Genomic DNA, 15,723 nt, shown 5'->3' with positions numbered 1-15,723 from the left:
TTGTGTTTGTGTGTGTGTGTGTGTAGCTGTTGAGCGTATTTTCTGATTTATGGATTATAAAAAGAAATCCAAAAGATTTTATGGTTGGACCTATTACTAAAAAAAATAGATAAAATGTCTTCTTCTTATTATTATTAATATCATTATCATTATTGTGGCTGTTTACACATTTTTTTTTAAAAAAAAATATCTAAATTGAAAGAAAAATCAATATTTTTTCTTAAAATTGTTTGACTCATATGACTAATTTGACTCAACCAGAAACTGTACCTGACTTTAAACAATTTTCGGTGTTTTATTGTTTTTTTTATATATTGTGTTTTTATACTTTATATTCATTACAAATAAGTGTATGTTTAATCACAGAATGCATTAATTTTTACACTATGATACGATTGTAAAAGACTTGTAAGACCAAAAATAATGTCTTAATGTAAAGTAATCAACTGGAGCATGTACATGGTGAAATCTATTTAGGTAAGAGTGCCCCCCTTAAATATGCAGTAGAGGTGGCTGTGTGTGTTTTTGGACTGTCTATGGTCTGAATGCGCCAGCAGAAAATAAAATCACGTGAACGCATGTCACGTGACTGCCGGGACTATAACTGTCCAGCAGACAACTCAGCTGAGTTTAGACGTTAGCCGAGGACACGATGAACACGCTGTGAGTGTTTAAGTAACGTCGTTGTGTTGTATTTTTACAGAGATATCCTGTAAATACATTAGACAGATGATGTAAACTCTTTTTTACGTGACTTTTATTGTGGCGGATCTTTTGTGTTTGGTTTTTACCGGCTGTGTTGACCTGGATTTGCTGATACCTCACTGCTAACATAGCAGGTTAAAAATGTTCACGTAACGCTAAGACTTTTTTGAAAAGCAACGTGGCTTTTTGTTATAAATGTAGTCAGTAAACCGTGTTATGTGTGTCTACCTGTGTTTAGAAATTCGTGTAATTTGACCTACTAAAAGCTAAGTCAGACTATGTTTCACTTTTATTACCCTGAGATAACACGGAAGTAATGTCGCCTTTTTGATACCTCCCGGGTCTATTTCTGTGCGTATGAATCTGTGCATGTGTACATTTGATTCAACAGTGTTGTTTTTTTTGTCCTCCAGCAGGCTGACCTTCTCAGTCCCCTTGTTATTCAGCTCGTTGGTGTGGAGTGGATATCTGGAATATGACCAAGATGTCTTGTAAGCAAATCCACTTTAAGAACCATTTCCTTATCCCACTGTCATTTACAAAATTATCTTTGTATCTCACCTGGTTTAAACCCTTTTTAGAAAAATGGAAAGTCAAACCTTTAAGACTTTAATTCAAAGGTAAAGTACAGTTTTGGCAGCCCAAATGTGCAGCAAAGACTAAGAAAGAGAAAAGGCTTTAAATATCATTTGTCTGTCTGGTGATTTGCAAGTATTGGCACTATTTTGTGTTTGTTTTTTTAGGGCACCAATACGTTGGTCATTTTAATGACCTGCTGACAGTGACGTGTTTGCTCATTTAACAATTGAGTCACTACAATAAAGGACTTTTAATATTTTCTTGACTATATATCTTTGGAGGGCCTGGATCCTGTGTCTCCTGATACTTTGGCGACATTTAGTTCCAAGCATTTCTCCAAATTCAGTCAAAAAAATTAGGTTCGGATATTCCCACATTAAACATTTTGGTCTGTGGGACCTGTGATGTTTGCTCTTAATATGTGGCTATTTTCACACGTTTGAAAATCTTGTACAGATCTCATGAACTGCAGAATAGACAGACACATTGGGCAACACATTTGGGCAAATTAAGCAACTCGGGGTTGCTCAAAAATGGTTATACAACTGAGATGTTTCTGTACGTTTGCACAAAGGTTCAGCTCACTGTAGATCCACAACAAAGTCATAAATATATTTTTAATTCAACAGGCTGGTTCGCAGCTACATATTCAGTGTCATGACGTTTTGGTAAAGTGAAGCCCCTTTTTTTTTTTTCTTTATTTGGTTTAACTTAATAATACTAGTTATCTTAGGTACTTTTACACAGTGAACGATTTTTCTCTTTTTTTTTTTACAACATAGAGATTAAAAAGAAAACATAAAAAATATTAAAGTGTTGTATAAACACATTTAAACAAAAAAAGGTTGTTTTGGGGAATAAAAGGTCATTTTTTGTAACTTTTTATTAATTTCTTTCTTCTAGTTTTTGGGTCATTACTTGTTAAGTTGTTCATCACCTTCTTCCCATGTTTTTGAAAAAATATATAAAAAAGCAAATTTGCTCAAGTTTTATAGCATTAACAAGAATATGCTGATTTTTTTTAGGGAAAGTGAATCCCTCTTATGTGAAAGATCATGACACTGTTGCCTCTTTCCTCAGAATACCAGGCGACTGGACTCATGTGGGTCGTGTGGACCCTTCAGAGGAGCTGGAGCTGACCTTTGCCCTGAACAATAAGCTGAAAAAATGACAACAAAAAATAAAAAAGAAAAGTAAAAAACAAACAAACAAAAAGAAAACCAAGAGTGTGCTTAAAAAAAAAAGTTATGTTTTTTTATGTAGCATGATTTTAAATATGTAGTTATGAGAATAAAAAATATATTTTCTGGACATTTTTTGCTATTTTTTTGATAATATCTAATAATCTTATACAGCTAATTTTTAAATTATTTCTTTGTCACCTTGTACTTTTTTTTTTTTTTTTTTGAAGTTTGCCAGACATTTCGTCATGTTTTTTTTTCCATGACTTTGAGAGAAATCACATTTTCTCAGGTTTCAGAGATTTAAATGCTAGTAAATGGCATCTGAATGCAGAACCAGAGAACTGATGTCGATCCAGGTGTTAAAGGGTTAAGTTGACCCTGTAAACATTAACAGATCCTCAAGAGTTTATTTAAATATAATACTACAAACAGAGTGAAGGAGGCCTTTTTTTGTCCCCACAGGTAAACACCTCAGCCTGGAGGAAGTCTCCTCCCTCGTGCGCCCGTCTGAACTGACCCAGAAGGTGGTGCATCGCTGGCTGCAGAGCCATGGGATTACAAACTGCCTGACTGTACACTCTCAGGACTTTTTACAGTGCACCATGACTGCAGAGTAAGCATATCTTTTTAAGCATTTGTTCTGCCAACTCAACAGTAACTTTACTTGCTCTTGACACAGTTAACAGCAAAATAGTTCCTTTTCTGCTTTACTTCCCTCTTTGTGTAAATCATGCAGAGGCCACACTCTTATCTTGTGAGACTGTTCCTCTTTCTGTGGTTTTTGGTTAAAATCAAACTTAATATTTAGCTGGAAGGTTTTGTAATTCTTAAATTCTGGGACAAAGTTATTAGATCTTAAAACAACTAAAAAAAACAACCCACCTTACCGGATAACTGAGTTTTACTTACTGGCAGCAGTTCGGCATCCATGGAGTACATTTATTTCATTTGGAGTTACATCAGTTTTGCACAAAAGCTTATGAGTTTCTGAAGAATCTGGAATTGCATGGTTGTTTGTTCGTGATTTTGGAGTGTATTGGTAGTCATTTAGGCAGTGTTTGTTTGTTTGTTTGTTTGTTTGTTTTGTGTATTCAGGGTTGCAGAGACGCTGCTTCCAGGTAGCAGGTTCCGTCGTTACAGCAGAGACGGGCAGTCTGTGGTGAGGTCTTCAGCCCCGTACTCTGTGCATGATGATGTTCACCAGCACCTGGACTTTGGTGAGGACTCTATATCTGTAAAATGCTCAGCTGACATCTGTGATTGCTGTGTATTTAGGTTCTGGCCTGTACTGGACTCACAAACTAATTGCACCAGCAAAAGACAGAGCACATTTTAAGAGCACATTTTAATTGAATGACAAAAAGCATTTAAAACCCAACCAAATAGATGTATTTCACAGACTTTAGGCTCCACGAATTGATATCAATATAACTTCCCTACCTGTTTAACACAAATCCATATACATACATACACACAGAGATAGATGACATCAGTCCCTCACCTCCGCATCCCTGCCAGGACCCTCCATACTACAATAGCTGACACACCTAAATATCAAACTATGAAATTATGTTATTGTTTTCCATTCCTTCTGTACTAAAACTGATTTTATTTTTAATTTTTTAAATAGTATATTGAGATTTTAATTTGACTATTTTATATAATGGATAATAATTTTATATAATATTATTTTTTTATTTCCCCTTTTACACACACAGTCATACACATAAAATAGTGTGCCATACTTAAAAAAAATCCCAAATTTAACTACTCCTGCAAGATATTATTAGGATTATTATCATTTAAAAAAAATCTATTCATTTATTTTTATTTCTCATTTGACAAGTAATAGAAAACACGCAAACATTAACATACAAAAATGCAAATTACAAAGCATATACTAATATGAAATGGAAGAAAATCAGACAGGGAAATCACAATTCAGTTTGCAAGTAAATTACTAGAACTATTATGAATATTATTTCATCTTTTTTTTGTTGTTTCTGTGTCATGTATAATTCTGTATGCCATGTCATTTTTCCTTTTTCTGTCCTTGTATATTTTCCCCTTGTTACTATCATTGTTATTCCTGTAAAGCCATTGCTTTTTTACACTTTCTGTTTTGTTTTTGGCACCACAGAAAAGGATCTGTAATAACATTGCTGGCTGGATGACCTTTTTGTGTGTGTGTTTTTCCACAGTTGGAGGGCTTCACCGCCTCCCTCCTAAAGGGCAGGACCTCAGCAAAGCCTCTTCAAACAGGAAGCGGAAGCAGTCGAAGGCCGGGTACCACCTGGGAGTGACTCCCGCTGTCTTGAGGGCTCGTTATAACCTCACAGCAGCTGATGTGGGATCGGCTCAGAACAACAGCCAGGCTGTAGCTCAGGTGTGATCATCTAAGAATACTTTAGTTATAAAGCCCTGTTTGTTGTGTCGCTTTATACAACAGTTAGTTCTGATCAAGCAATTTGACTAGTCGAGAGGCATTTTAGGAGTGCTGATATAGGAGTACAACATCACTGGGACTGTTAATGCTTCAGTTAAGTAGTGAAAGAGTGATATGTTTAAAAGTAGAATATGTTTACAGTATTATGTAAGCATAGGTTCAAACAGCTAGTTGGTGCTGTTCACGAAGCTGTCAGTTGGTCAGGTTGAGGGAGGAGAGAAGAATAGAGACCGAATCACAACCGTGATGATATACGAGCTCAACGATCACTCCCTCTCGTGCGATATTGCTTAAGTAAGACATGCCTTCATTAGCTCAGACATTACAAAGTATCTCTCTGTCTGTAAATCAATTAATAATACCAATACATCAATAAATCAAGATCAATCAGTCAGACTGTATTTGTATAGCACTTTTCATACAAGCAAAACTGTAACACAAAGTGCTTCATACAATAAAACCGGAACCCCCCCCCTTTCACACACATACGTTACACACAAACATACACACAAGCACATGGATAAAAAAGCAAGACTTTGTAATTAATTCAAATAAGAGTACTCATTAAAATCAGGAAATGAGGAAACAATATAGACAAAAAATATAGATAAAAGGTAAAAAAGAGATAACAGTACAAATTCAATCTGATACCATAACTGGGTATACTTTCTCACTTTAGCTACCTGTTTTCTGTTGTTAGTTTTTGGAGCAGTACTACAGCCCCGCAGACCTGTCGGAGTTCATGGGCATGTACGGCAAGGGCTTCAAGCATCTGTCTCAGGTGGACCGGGTCGTCGGCACTCAGGGAGCAGGAAAGGCTGGACTAGAGGCCAGTCTGGATATAGAGTACATCATGAGCACCGGGGCAAACATCTCCACATGGTTCTTCACCAATCCAGGTCTGTATGATAGAGAGTGAGGCTTCAAATCGACAGTTTGGAGTTTTAAACTAGACTGCTTTAACAAAAGACGTAATTTTACTTAGCAGAACACTAGAGCTGCTCATCTACCGCTGCCTCGATCAGTTGGTTTGTTCATTGTTGTTGTGTGACTTTGGTGTTTGAAGGGTTACTTCAGATTCACCAAAAACAAATGGATCCAGGCAGCAGTAGACCAGCAACTTGTTTTGTCACAATGCTGCAATTTCTACCTTTGATACAAAACTTAAAAAATATTGATATCACAGAGAAAAAATAATGAGGGGGATCATTTCAAATTTGTATTAAAAGATAAATAAAACATAGCAACAGAGACTTTTCTTGTCTTTGTTAGAAGTAGGGAAAAGCAGAATGACTGTAGTAAACATTAACAATAAGACAGAGCAAGAAAGCGCAGCTGGTACCCATGTATTCATACTACCGTTTCAAACATTCATGTATCAATTAATTGATATTTATGACAACCCTACCAGCAACTCCCTTATTCTGTGAGGTAAATTATATTATTTGGTCAAAAAAGTCTGGTGTCTTTAAAGGGAGCACAGATGGATTTATACAATGGCTTCAGATCTCCATGTGAGTTAATAACCAAAAGAAAAAAAGAAAATTGAACTTCTATGGTCTTACTTTAGTTAAATTTTAAAGAAGTGGTGATTTTGGAGACACTTACTATAATCATATTCAGGTCAAGTGTTACAGTCACAGTTACTGTAAAAAATATCTGGTGTTGTGCAATAAACAAGTTCATGCAATGGGAGGTAAAACAGCATAAAGTAATAAAATCAGCAAAAATACTTTGCTATGATTAATAGTCACAGCAGTTTTTTTTTTTTTTTTTTTTCTCAGCTTGTGACAGTCTGACTATCCACATTTAAGCTATTTAAAAACACCAAACCACTTTCATTTCTCCATTGTCCTTCAGGTCGTCATGAGTCCCAGGAGCCGTTCCTCCAGTGGATGGTTTTGCTCAGCAACATGTCTGAGCTGCCCTGGGTTCACACCATCAGCTACGGAGACGATGAAGACAGCCTGTCTACTGCGTACATGATGCGCATCAACACAGAGTTTATGAAGGCTGGCGTCAGGGGAATCTCTTTGCTCTTTGCTTCTGGTCAGTAGGGAGCGATCATGCAGAACCCATCTACGTGCTTATAATTTATACTATGTCTGCAAAGTATGTCAATGTTAGGCTAGTGTTTGGTCTACAGGACAGATTCAGCCTGTTATCTTAAGGAATGTGATTCCCTGTTTCATGCAATGACTGCGACCTTTGATCTCTTTCCTGTTTAGTATTGATTCCTTTAGTTAGGTTAGTAAAAAAAAAAAATCAAATTCCTGTTTTCAGTGGAGTCAAAGAGCAATAGTTACAACACATAAGCTGTCATTTTTCTAACCTTCTGAGAGGGAGCTCATGACATAATGTAATTAGACACCCTTGGTCTTGGCGTCAACTTACTGTTTCTTTGTTCCATTGTTATTGACAGATCCTTAACTCACTTGAAACATGAATACACTGCTATTGTTTTAACTAAACCCCCATGGCATGTTAGGACTGGGAAAACGGGTTTACATGCCGTAGCTTTTTCCACAGCTGGGAACTAAACTCATGAGGTTGTCAGTAAGATCTGTTGCACGATTACCTGCTGCATCATCTCAATCCTCAGCCTTAATCTTCATCTCTTCACACTCAGGTGACAGCGGTGCAGGCTGCAGACATTTGGGTAAAGAACAAAACTCCTTCAGGCCAAGTTTTCCTGCATCAAGGTAAACCTTTCTGAAAGCAAACCAGTTCTGCATGATATCAACACAGCACTGATACTAACATGACTGGACTGGGCCTCCAAAGGCATTTTTCTCAGGCATTGTATTAGTGACATGCACATAAACAAATGGATCTACTGTTTTAAATCTATTAAGTGAACCAGAATCACAGCCTTGTGATTGTACGCCTTTGAAAACCTGCCAAATTGCAGTTACAATTTACATCCATGACAACTTAGATGCTTCACGCACATCTTCCCCCGGCAGCACAGAAGATCTGAACAATCAGCAGTTTCAAAGAGGACACTTAAGATTAGAGTCACCAATTCAGTGTCCGACCAAATGTCTCGCTTTTGTTCCTGAGTTATGATGTTGAATAATAGCCAGAAAAGTGCTTTTGCAGAAAATTATGATGACACAGTGAAGCTGACTTGACTTTTTGGGTCTAAAATGTCATCACTTCATCATAATAATATTAAGTCTTAAGTTTTCGCAAAAAACATTTAATGTGAGCTCACAGTGATCTTGACCCTCTAAAAGGTTCATTCTTTAGTCCAAGTGGACGTTTTTGCCAAATTTGAGGAGGCCTCTGGAGGCTTTCTGGAGGTATTTTTAAACATGAATGAGACAGACGCAACATCAAAGTGACTTTGACCAACAAAATTTACACTGTTTATTACTGAATCCAAGTAAACATTTATGCCAAATCTGACAACGTTTCCTCAAGGTGTTTGTGAGATATCACGTTCATGGATATACGGCAGATGCAAGGTCATATTGACCTTGACCTTTGACCTGTTATCACCAAATCTAATAAGTTCAATATTTGAGTCCAACTTTGTGCCAAATTTAAGGAAATTCCTTCAACAACTCCTTGAGATATCTCACGAACAAGGATGGAACGGATGGACATCCCTAAAACATAATGCCTCTGGGAATAGCCATGTCAGAGGAAATATATGAGGTCGTTGGGAATGTCAACATTTTATAAAATAAGAACCACAAAATATTAACTTATCACCCGCTAAAAAATTCAATGGCCTGCGCTATTTTTACAAACGTCAGCAAACCTCGTGCACTCTGAGCTCCTACAAACTTTCCATTTATGAGGTCGTTGACACCACGTGAGGGAGGCATTTAAATGGACTCCTGGTGATCAGGATGAACACAGCTCCATTTGAACGCAGCACATCACTGGAGCTGATGCTTAAATTTCTCTGAGCCCCATAAATTTTGGGAAAAGCTCTAAACATCTACTTTGCCCCACCTCTCGTTCCTAGCCCGTATGTGACTACAGTCGGGGGAACCTCATTCAAGAACCCATATAAGGTCACATATGAAGTCACAGATTACATCAGTGGAGGAGGCTTCAGTAACGTCTTCAAGATGCCAGACTACCAGGTAATAATCAGGTCAACAGCTCCTGTAATGCTCACTCATTGTAGACAGTGTCATATATGCTTTGTGTTTGTGTTCCTGTAGGCCAGTGCAGTGGAGGCGTATATGAAAACTGTCGGAGTAAAACTCCCTCCTCAGTCATATTACAATGCCAGTGGCAGGGCCTATCCAGACATGGCTGCCCTGTCAGATAACTACTGGGTGATCATCAACAGACTGCCTGTCCCCTGGGTATCTGGGACCTCGGTAAAATATATATAAAACTTGGTTTTGCATTTGAGTGAATAGAGTATTGACAGTAATTTTAAGTGAAATCAAAGAATAAGGCTGAGTTGTAAAAAAAAACAAACAAAAAAAAACAACCTTTTTTGCTATACTACTATACTAAAGCTATTTTAAATGACATACTGTACTTTTACTTTTTATGCTATTGAGGTCGACATGCTACACTATGGCTTTTTTATGGTATTTTGGACGACATATTATACTATGAATATTTTGATACTATTTTCGATGATACAGTATAGTATGACTTTTTATGCTATTTTAGTCGACTTTTTGTGTTATTTTGATCAACATGCTATACTGTGACTTTTTATGCTGTTTTAGGCAACATATTGTACTATGAATGATTTAGTGCTATTTTGGAGTCATACTATGCTGTGTTTTTCTTTAATGCTATTTTGGAAGAGAATCTATACTTTGACTTTTTTATGGTATTTTGGATCCACGCAGTGACTATTTTTATGCTATTGTGGACGACGTTTTCTATTTTTTTAATTCTTTTTTAAGGAACATACTAAACTTTGACTTTTTTATGCTATAGAGTATGACATACTATACCATGTCGTTTTCTTTATGCTATTTCGGACAACATACTGTATAACTACTGTATATAACTTTTTTTCTTGCCATTTTGGATGACATACTATACAATTTTTTCTGCATTTTGAATGACATCTTGATTATTTATTGAGCTTCATTACATCTCATTGTTTGATCTCCCTCCCAGGCTTCGACCCCTGTAGTCGGAGGTATGCTTTCTCTCATCAATGACCAGCGGTTCCTAAAGGGCCTGCCTTCCCTGGGCTTCCTGAACCCTCGCCTCTATAAGCTCAAAGGAAAAGCTCTTTTTGATGTAGGTCAAGTTTTTAATGTGGTAAAGTCTATTTTGGTTAAATTTTTTGGTACACTTGCACATTCTTTAGAGCATAGTGTAAAATTAAAGTGGAAGGAAACCCTTTTTGCAACACATTTCAAAGTCGTGGTCTTGTTCTCTGCGTCTATGTCTGCAGGTGACTGAAGGCTGTCACCAAAGTTGTCTGGACGAACAGGTTCAGGGTAACGGTTTCTGTGCTGCAACCTCATGGGACCCTGTTACTGGCTGGGGGACACCAAACTATCCTGAACTGCTGGCTGCATTGCTAGCTGAGTGAAGCACCACAGTTCATGGGTGAAACCACCGTCTACTCTGAGAGCAGGTACTACACACACATCCAAAGGCAGGGCGGTGAAATCAAGGGAAAATAATGCCTACACTTTAAAATTGTAGTCCTCTTTGATTCATTCAATTTATTCGAGGTCGAGACACGGCATGTTTCCTCTGTTCAGGAATGTTTTTATCTGTCATCATCACCTATTCATTTAAGGTAAATCTTGACTACTTTAGTTATTTTCTCCAAAAGGCTTAAAACTGTTTCCTCATATTTTAAGGTCAGGGATGGTGGTCTAGGATTTTTAATGCTACACTACAGTTTCTTGCTCCTGCTGTTCACTGCATTTTAAATGACCCAGGTTTCTTTGCAAATCTCTCAGACACTTACAGGCAGATTCGCATTAACAGTCATGCCTTAAATTTATGCCGCTAGATACACAGCAATGTAAGAGTGGGTAAACTGACTGCTATGCATTAAGAACAAAATACACCCACCAGTCTATCTTTTAGATAAACACACAGGCATATTTGATTTTTTTTTTATATCAAGACAATATTATATGTTAGATGTGAATCAAGAATCTATATACCGGATGCAATACTTTCACCAAATCAGGAAATTTATCATAACATTTGATACAGGTTTAGTTTTAGTGAGACTCAGATGGCCAAAGTGTGTGAAAGTGTTTGTCTTCATGGCCATACTACTCTGCAGGGATGATTTAGTTACGTGCCATTATTTCATTTAATAACTGAATACATTTGTATCCATTATTAAAAATGTTACTTATGTATTTGAAGTAAAATAAGAACATACAGCTGGTGGATTAAGATTAACAGAACCTTTTAAAACTTGATTTTAATTTTGTTTATTAGCCTTCCTCTGTGGCTACAAACCACCTAAATGCACTGTGTTGTGTTGGTGCAAAGTGATTCAGCAGTTTTGCCCACCAGCATTCTTGCACTTGTTTTTGTCTTTCAACCATGTAAATCCCAAATCAGATGCATTTGATATGAGAGACTGTTTGTGCTGTGTATATTTGAGTTAACTGAAGATGGCTTTTTATTTGTAAGTATTAGTTGATTGTTGAAGTGTGAAATCTGATTTGGATACTGAAGTTTTAAGAAATGTACCACATGCTTGTGCAAAAAAATATGATGGAAATGAATTGCAGAATTGAGTCTGATCACTGAAGGGTTTATATTTTTTTAACGCAAAACTGCCAAATGTTTCCGAGTTCCAGTTTCCAATATTTAAAATAACTTACAAGTTGCAGCCCTAAAAGGATATTGGTGTAACATCTCAAGACAAGGTTGTAACAATTGGTGTAAGCAAATCAGAATCAGTCAGTTTCCAATGCAAATTTGGACATTTTCCCCGATCTCTCTTCTGTCAGGCAGTTGAGTGTGTTTGAATCATTGTTACACATTTACCTCTTCCCCCGCCAGAGTATTTTTATTAAGTTGCCAGCCAGCGCCAGCATTTTTGGTCATAATTGCTATTTTTTTAAGACCTCCAGAATATTTTGTGTTTTGATTATATAAAGAGCTTGACGGCTGCTTACAGCAGTGTTCAGCGGTTACTGTAAGCAGCAAGCATGGGAATAAATGACATTATATTTCCTCTTTGTTCCCTGCTGATTTAATAAGTCATTAAATGTGCCTCTTGTTGTGTTTTTTAAAATAATGTCGCTGAGAGGGTCCAAAAAGCCACTTAATAGCGATGAAGTCAGCACATTAGTAGTCCTCTTCTCCCGTCACCCTGGGACTTTAGTTCGTCATGTTTGTGTGTTTTTGGACGTGGAAATGTTGTTTTATTGCACAACATACATAACTGTGTCCCCTACACTGTAACAGTGAAAACACAGATTGACAGAAATCACGTCAATGGCGGGGAAAGAGTTAATGAGCTGTAAGATGCCACGTTCAAACTGCTTAGTTGAAGTTTTAAGATGTGATACAATTGTCAATCATGTGAAAAGAATAATAAAACAGACAAAAGAACCAGAATTTGTTCCACGCCTTGTCTTTCTCAGTGTAATCAAACAACTATTTATTTACCTGCTGAAGCAACACTTTGGAGGAGTCGAGAGGAGGGGAACTACACTGACTGTCCCCAATAAGACCAGGGGCCTCATGTAGAGACTTGCGTGGAACATGGTGTACGCTTAAATCCAGAAAACATACACAGAAAAAAATCCAGATGTATCTAACTGTGCATGAATCCAAGCACATTTCCTTTGTACATCCCAATCAACGTCAACAATAGGGCACACATGTAGGAGCACCAGATCCCTCCCTCTCCACGCCCCCATATGAATATGCAAAATAATTTAAATAGGCCCTGCATGCATGATCCCCCTCTCTGCACCATCAGATAACAAACGTAAGTTATGAGTAAAACTAGGAAGCAGAGAAATTCTTGAGAGTGCGAGTTGGAGACGCTCCTAAAAGTATATCTTATGTGCAAAATGGATTTACAGTTTCAGTTTGTTAATTTTACACACCAATGTTGTAAATGAATGCAGCAATGCGCCGGAAAAGGTGAGGCTGATTAGGTCATTTTAAACTGGCACATTCCTGTTCGGTCGGCCAGCTCCCCCTGGTATGCCCGTTTCGCGAGGAAGCCCAGGGTGGTCAACACCTGTATGGGCACGGGCAGCGCATGGCTCCTCGCCGTGTCGTGCTCCCAGACAGATGGCCTGGTCAGAGGGAGGAGGCAGCTGAAGAGGCAATGGAGGAAGGCCACAGAGGAGGAGAAAGAAGGAATAAACTTGTTACAGGCAGATCTGGGATATCCTTGCTGAAAACCTGGTGAAAAGTGCTGGAATAAGGAGCAAACAAGAACACACTTCTACAAAGATCCCTTCAAATTTATGAAGGTTCTTCCTCACGCCACAGGAAAAGGACTTGTCGGAAACCAATTTTGCCAGATCAGTCCCCTGAAGATTGAGAGGGAAATCTTCTTCAGCGTGGTAGCTCAAAGGCAGGTTGTCAAAATAGAGGGAACAGACCTTCATGTGGTGTTCCTGGACTTTGCCAATGCCTTTGCTTCAATCCCTCACAACCTCATTTTGACTGCTATAGATTTCTTCAGGGTCCCAGTAGCCCTCACAAATCTTATCAAAATACTCATCATGACCACGGCGTGTACTATACATTTGATAAGAAAGCTTCTAGAGATCCTAGTTTGCCCGAATGAAGAAGAGTCCAGAAGCATCTCCATTTGTCAAGGGGAAGTTGTCAGACCAACACTTTTGCATCGGCGACAATGTTATTCCAACTGTCTCGGAGAAGTCTGTTAAGAGCCTAGGTTAGTGGTACAGTGCCGCCCTCAAATACACGAAGCTTGTAATTAATGGCCTGGAGATCATCAACAGTACCACGCTCTCAGTTATGTTCAAGCTTTGGAACATACAGTAACTGAAATGCCTGAAAACAACAGAGTACTATGTAGAGTACTGCCCATCACCAGCCTATAAAAGTGAGGCAGGAGATGATTCTGATGGATTCAAGTCATCCATTCATAGCCCAATCTGCCTACGGCAGGAAATGGAGTCCATTGGAAGCTACAGAGCAGGCCTGGAGCAAAACACCCTTTCCCAGAGACGCCAGGTTGTGGTTCAAGAGGCACGGCAGCAAGATGTGCTGTTGCTCAGGCAAGGGCAATGGTTGACATGAGAGTTAGTGGAGAACAGGAAGGTCTCCTGGAAAGAGTTGTGTGAAATAGAAACATTCAGAGCAAGCTTGACCATCAAGGCCAAGTACAATGTCTTACCATCTCCCTACAACCTGAGCCAGCGGTATGGTGGGCACCGCATATGCTCCCTCTGCCCAACTCCAGCAACCCTCAAACACATTCGGGTGGGTTGTGAGGCCAGCCTCAAACAAGGCCTTTACACCTGGTAGCACAACCAGGTGTTGCGATGCCTAGCAAGCAGTGTTGGAAAGTTGGCGGACAAGTAACCCCTTTTTCCATTTTTTGTTTTGATCATTGAAAACGGACAATGACAAAAATTCTGATATCTAATTTGCTTTGATGTTCATATAAGTGGAAAATGGGAATTAAAATAAGTGAAGAAAATAGTTGATCAATTTTACACTGCTTTTTTTTTTTGTGATCCGGAAAATATCATAATGCCGCTGTGCCTGGACGGCAGGAGTGCTGATTGGCGGTTGATTTGGCGCTGGATTTAGAGTCACATAGCAACCTATACAGTCAGGAAACAACATGTTTTTGCAAGTATATGCAGGTTTTATAGCAGAAAACGTAATAAATGGAAAGTCTTGTTCAGTGCTGAGTTCGGAACACTCAGCTATTTAATTTGATTACCATAAACATGTTGTTTGTTTATTAACAGAAGATGTATCAGTATTTCAAAAAATGGACGTCTTAATTAAATTGTTTATTTATATGGAACATTTAGGATAAACTCAAACATGTATGCAGTGTAAGTAGTGTATTCAACTAAATGTACATTTTGCACAAGACTCATTTGGACAGAAAAGTATGACTGGATGTTTATCCGCAAAAGGAGTTAAAGCTTCTGAGGATTGAGTTGGCAACGTGTTGAGAAGAATTCATCAACCATACCACATTGCAAGATAGCAGGTAAAGTCAAATAGCATTGTTTTTTTTCGGCATTTCAATGGAACATTGATGTGATGAATCTAATCATACGAATTATGGATTACTGAGTTTTTATAATAATCTATTTTTTTTATATTTTAGGGTGCCTGGGTGTTCTGTAACAGTGGTGAACAACGTTGTCATTTATAAGGAAGTTTACAGGTAAAATAACTTAACTAATGTCAGTAGTTCCAGTTGTTTCCAGGCTTTTTAGGGTGGTACCCAAAGTTGGTTAGGACCCATAATTGAAAACATTACTGAAAGGTTAGAGGTTAAAACCTAGATTTGTAATGTAAAAATAATTAATTAGGCAACATGCACTTGATTTTATGAAAAACTTTTTAACTTGTAATGATCTTGTAAATGTTAATTATATCACACGACACAGTTTAACTATTATTGCTATCATATCAACATTTTTTTTAGTTGTCACTCTAGGGATCTGTGGCTTTGATGAGTTCTGTTTATATTGAACAGTTGTATTTTATTTTTGTCTTGTCAATTTATCCACAGACCTGCTGTACTTTCCTATGGACCATGGGACCAGGTAGTTCACTGTGGAAAATAGTTTTACCTGGCATTATTCTTCAAGGGAACGCTGGCAGAACATTGACAAAATACTCAAAGGCAGCCCTACATTCGGAAAC

At 37.9% G+C, this 15,723-nt stretch overlaps 1 protein-coding gene across 1 annotated transcript; it reads left to right on the top strand.

The window, feature by feature from the left end:
- Nucleotides 1–612: 612 nt before the first annotated feature.
- tpp1 (tripeptidyl peptidase I) lies at nucleotides 613–12,456 on the top strand. The gene is given in 13 exon segments (XM_042500907.1): nucleotides 613–663; nucleotides 1,122–1,196; nucleotides 2,365–2,442; nucleotides 2,863–3,081; nucleotides 3,564–3,685; nucleotides 4,670–4,854; nucleotides 5,615–5,813; nucleotides 6,775–6,963; nucleotides 7,544–7,616; nucleotides 8,894–9,014; nucleotides 9,096–9,257; nucleotides 10,024–10,149; nucleotides 10,307–12,456. Coding segments are annotated over 13 exon segments (1,701 nt in total). The 5' UTR covers nucleotides 613–652; the 3' UTR covers nucleotides 10,448–12,456.
- Nucleotides 12,457–15,723: the final 3,267 nt, after the last annotated feature.

This window comes from Plectropomus leopardus, chromosome 14, assembly GCF_008729295.1.
Source record: "Plectropomus leopardus isolate mb chromosome 14, YSFRI_Pleo_2.0, whole genome shotgun sequence".
Lineage (NCBI taxonomy): Eukaryota > Metazoa > Chordata > Actinopteri > Perciformes > Serranidae > Plectropomus > Plectropomus leopardus.
The sequence above is the reverse complement of the archived record's forward strand: the minus strand, read 5'-3'. Positions and strand labels throughout refer to the sequence as shown.